General features: G+C 58.5%; 3 protein-coding genes across 3 annotated transcripts in view; all 3 read right to left on the bottom strand.

The window, feature by feature from the left end:
- The window catches only part of SPRG_20598 (hypothetical protein), a gene marked incomplete at both ends in the record, with an annotated part of 1,735 nt that extends 1,525 nt beyond the window's left edge, over nt 1-210 (bottom strand). The window contains one exon of the mRNA XM_012347669.1: nt 13-210. Within this exon, the coding sequence (XP_012203059.1) occupies nt 13-210 (198 nt within the window). The remainder of the gene's footprint in view (nt 1-12) is intronic.
- Nucleotides 211-494: 284 nt separating this feature from the next.
- Nucleotides 495-1,358, bottom strand: SPRG_08343 (hypothetical protein). The gene is made up of 3 exons (XM_012347585.1): nt 905-1,358; nt 754-864; nt 495-696 (listed from the first exon to the last, which is right to left on the bottom strand). The coding sequence occupies exons 1-3, from the start codon at nt 1,332-1,334 to the stop codon at nt 569-571; spliced, it is 669 nt and encodes a 222-aa protein (XP_012202975.1). The 5' UTR covers nt 1,335-1,358; the 3' UTR covers nt 495-568.
- A 617-nt stretch (nt 1,359-1,975) lies between these two features.
- The window catches only part of SPRG_20597 (hypothetical protein), a gene marked incomplete at both ends in the record, with an annotated part of 1,479 nt that continues 911 nt past the window's right edge, over nt 1,976-2,543 (bottom strand). Inside the window, 3 exons of the mRNA XM_012347668.1 lie at nt 1,976-2,293; nt 2,337-2,421; nt 2,471-2,517. Coding sequence (XP_012203058.1) covers nt 1,976-2,293; nt 2,337-2,421; nt 2,471-2,517 — 450 coding nt within the window. The remainder of the gene's footprint in view (nt 2,294-2,336; nt 2,422-2,470; nt 2,518-2,543) is intronic.

Genomic DNA, 2,543 nt, shown 5'->3' with positions numbered 1-2,543 from the left:
TAGGCGACGTACGCGGTAGATGATTGCGCTCTTGGCCCGACCGAGCGACTTGGGCGTCCACGGCGCCTGCGGCGAGTACGTGCTCGCGTCGGAGATGGACGCGTTGTTCTCGTCGTGCGTGAGGTGCATGGACTGCGTGAGCACCTTGCGCACGAGGCTGTCGCCCTCGGGCGAGGCCTTGTCGATCGCGGGCGCTGTCTCGAGGTCCATCGTCCGGCTTGTTCCAAGCGTGTTGTAGATTACCACCTGTTTAAACACCCCATATCGAAAAAGACGCCGTCGAAACCGAGGACGACGATGTGCGTTAAATGCGTTTATTGGGTAAAAACACGCCGTGGATCTTGAACCGTCGTCGTCGACAGGACCGACACCACGCCGACCAATGGATGTCGGCTGCTGTCCCTACACGTCGACGCATTGCAAGCCCATGTACGCAGGTGGCGCGTAGACTTATGCGACAGCGGCGTCTAGGTCATCCTCCTCGGCGCATCGCTGCAGTAGTCCTCAAAGGTTTGATTTTGTTTATTGGGGAAGAAGATGCAAATGCACAGCAGCCCGTCGCCTCCGATCACATGATCGTGCACAGATAGCAGCACGTGCACGTGCAGTACCCTGTCTTCTTATCAGCTTGTTGGACGTTCTCAAGGCCGTCGCGCGCGTTCTCCCGGGCGTTCTCGGTGTTGTTGGCGATTTCAACTACAGCATTCGCCCAGCTTAGCACCGTCGTGAGCAATCAAATGTCAGTGGCCGTACTCACAACGTCTTTTTGGTCTTCGAGAAGACCGCCCACTTCTTCGTACGCGGCCTTGATCTCGCGCAGCTGGTGGTTGATCTTGATGATGTCTTCTTCGCGCCGCACGAGATCTACATGCGATCGCACCTCGACCTCGATGGCGTCTCGTACCATCTTCGTTGTAGACGCTCACTTGGGCTTGCGCGTAGAGCTGGTCTTCGTTGCACGCGAGGCTGCCTTGCGTGGACGCATCCAGTTTCGTGGACGTTCTCCGAATGAGCTCGACCGCCGACTGTTCGGACGCGACCATGCTGCTGCACGCCTGCTCAAATGCGGTCACCTGCGCCTGAAAGCCCTTGGAGAGCTTGCGCACGGCGCTCTTGTTGGCGGTCGACGTGGCGCTTGAGAGGCTCTGTAGCTGCTTGCGCAGCATCTGCACCGAGTCGTTGCCTTCCTTTGCGAGCGCATTGAGCTGGTCGTGGTTGGCGCGCGTGTCCTGCGGCGTCTTAAAGAGCGACGTCTTGGTCTTGATGTCGCTTGTGATGCGTCCGAGCCGCGTGATCGCGGTCTCGACCTCGGTCACGGCCATGTCGGCGGCCATCGTCGCTCCAGCACACGATGTCGGGAATGATTGTCGTGCCCGCATCCGGATTCGAAGGTCGAGAGATCGTATCCGGATTGCCGCGAAAGATGAGTATTTTTCAATAGGTCTTGAATTTGGCTCAATTGGTCCGCAACTTGGTCCGCAAGTCTTTTGATTAGACAGCACAAACGGTCCAGGAGATGCTCTAATCTAACCCCATTTGTTGAGGGAGTGACTTGGGCAGCGCAGTGTTGAGGTCTTGAGGATGGTTGGCGATGGTAAGGGGAGGTAGGGTAAGCAAGGGAGTAAGGGGCAAGTAAGGGCATGTGGTCGTGGGCTTCTGGCGTGCTGGGGTGTCAGAGTGCTGGTAGAATGGTGGCTTGCGGACCAAGTGAACATATTGGTCTTACAAGTTGCGGACTAATTGAGAATATTTCGTCAAATTGCGGACCATGTGAAAATACTTGCGAAAGATTCTTCTCAACCATGTGCGCAACGGCCGTCCTCGTGGACGATCGGCCACGGGGATCGGCTAGCAGCATTGGCACACCTGGTCCATATCAACATGTGCATGGGATGGGCTAGATGAGGCCAGCAGGCCATGCTGTCGCCACGGAAGAATTGACCAAGTGGCATCTCTACGGCCCGAATATTACGGTCTAGCGCTGGAGCTTGCGAAGCCCGTAGCCAATGGCGACAGCGGCAAGGACCGACTTGGACACGGTGGCCCAGCGCGATCGATGCTTGGCCTCGTCGTCGCCGTCCTTGGTGTGGCGTAGCCGGAGCACGGACGACGGCTGTTGCAGCAAGAGTTGCTGGGCGTATTGGAGGTAGCGCTGGGACGACCGGGGCAAGGCGGCAATGAGCTGGAGGCAGCGCACCGACAGAGACGCGCACGCCACCGTCCCGAGCACGGAGAGCAGTGCGACGCGGCAAAGAATGAAAAACTGCGCGCGCGCCTTGGCCGACCGCGTGAGCTACGAACGAGCGTGAGCGTCTGTGCAGCGTCGGTTCGGATACCTGGAAGACAAAGAGGCAGGACGAGATCGCCGCCGTCCGGTTCACCAGCTTGGGCGACGGCAGTGCGACCACTTGCTGGATCGTTCTACGACAAGCACGGGCGCATGAGGCCATTGCATACAAGAGCAGCGTACGAGGCAACACGCGCGTGGATCAAGTCGGCGAGGATCGTTGGGTCGTCCTTGGGTGGAGTATTCGTGGCGGCGG

This window comes from Saprolegnia parasitica, assembly GCF_000151545.1.
Source record: "Saprolegnia parasitica CBS 223.65 unplaced genomic scaffold supercont2.37, whole genome shotgun sequence".
Lineage (NCBI taxonomy): Eukaryota > Oomycota > Saprolegniomycetes > Saprolegniales > Saprolegniaceae > Saprolegnia > Saprolegnia parasitica.
Note: the sequence above shows the minus strand (reverse complement) of the source record. Positions and strands in the feature narration are given on the sequence as shown.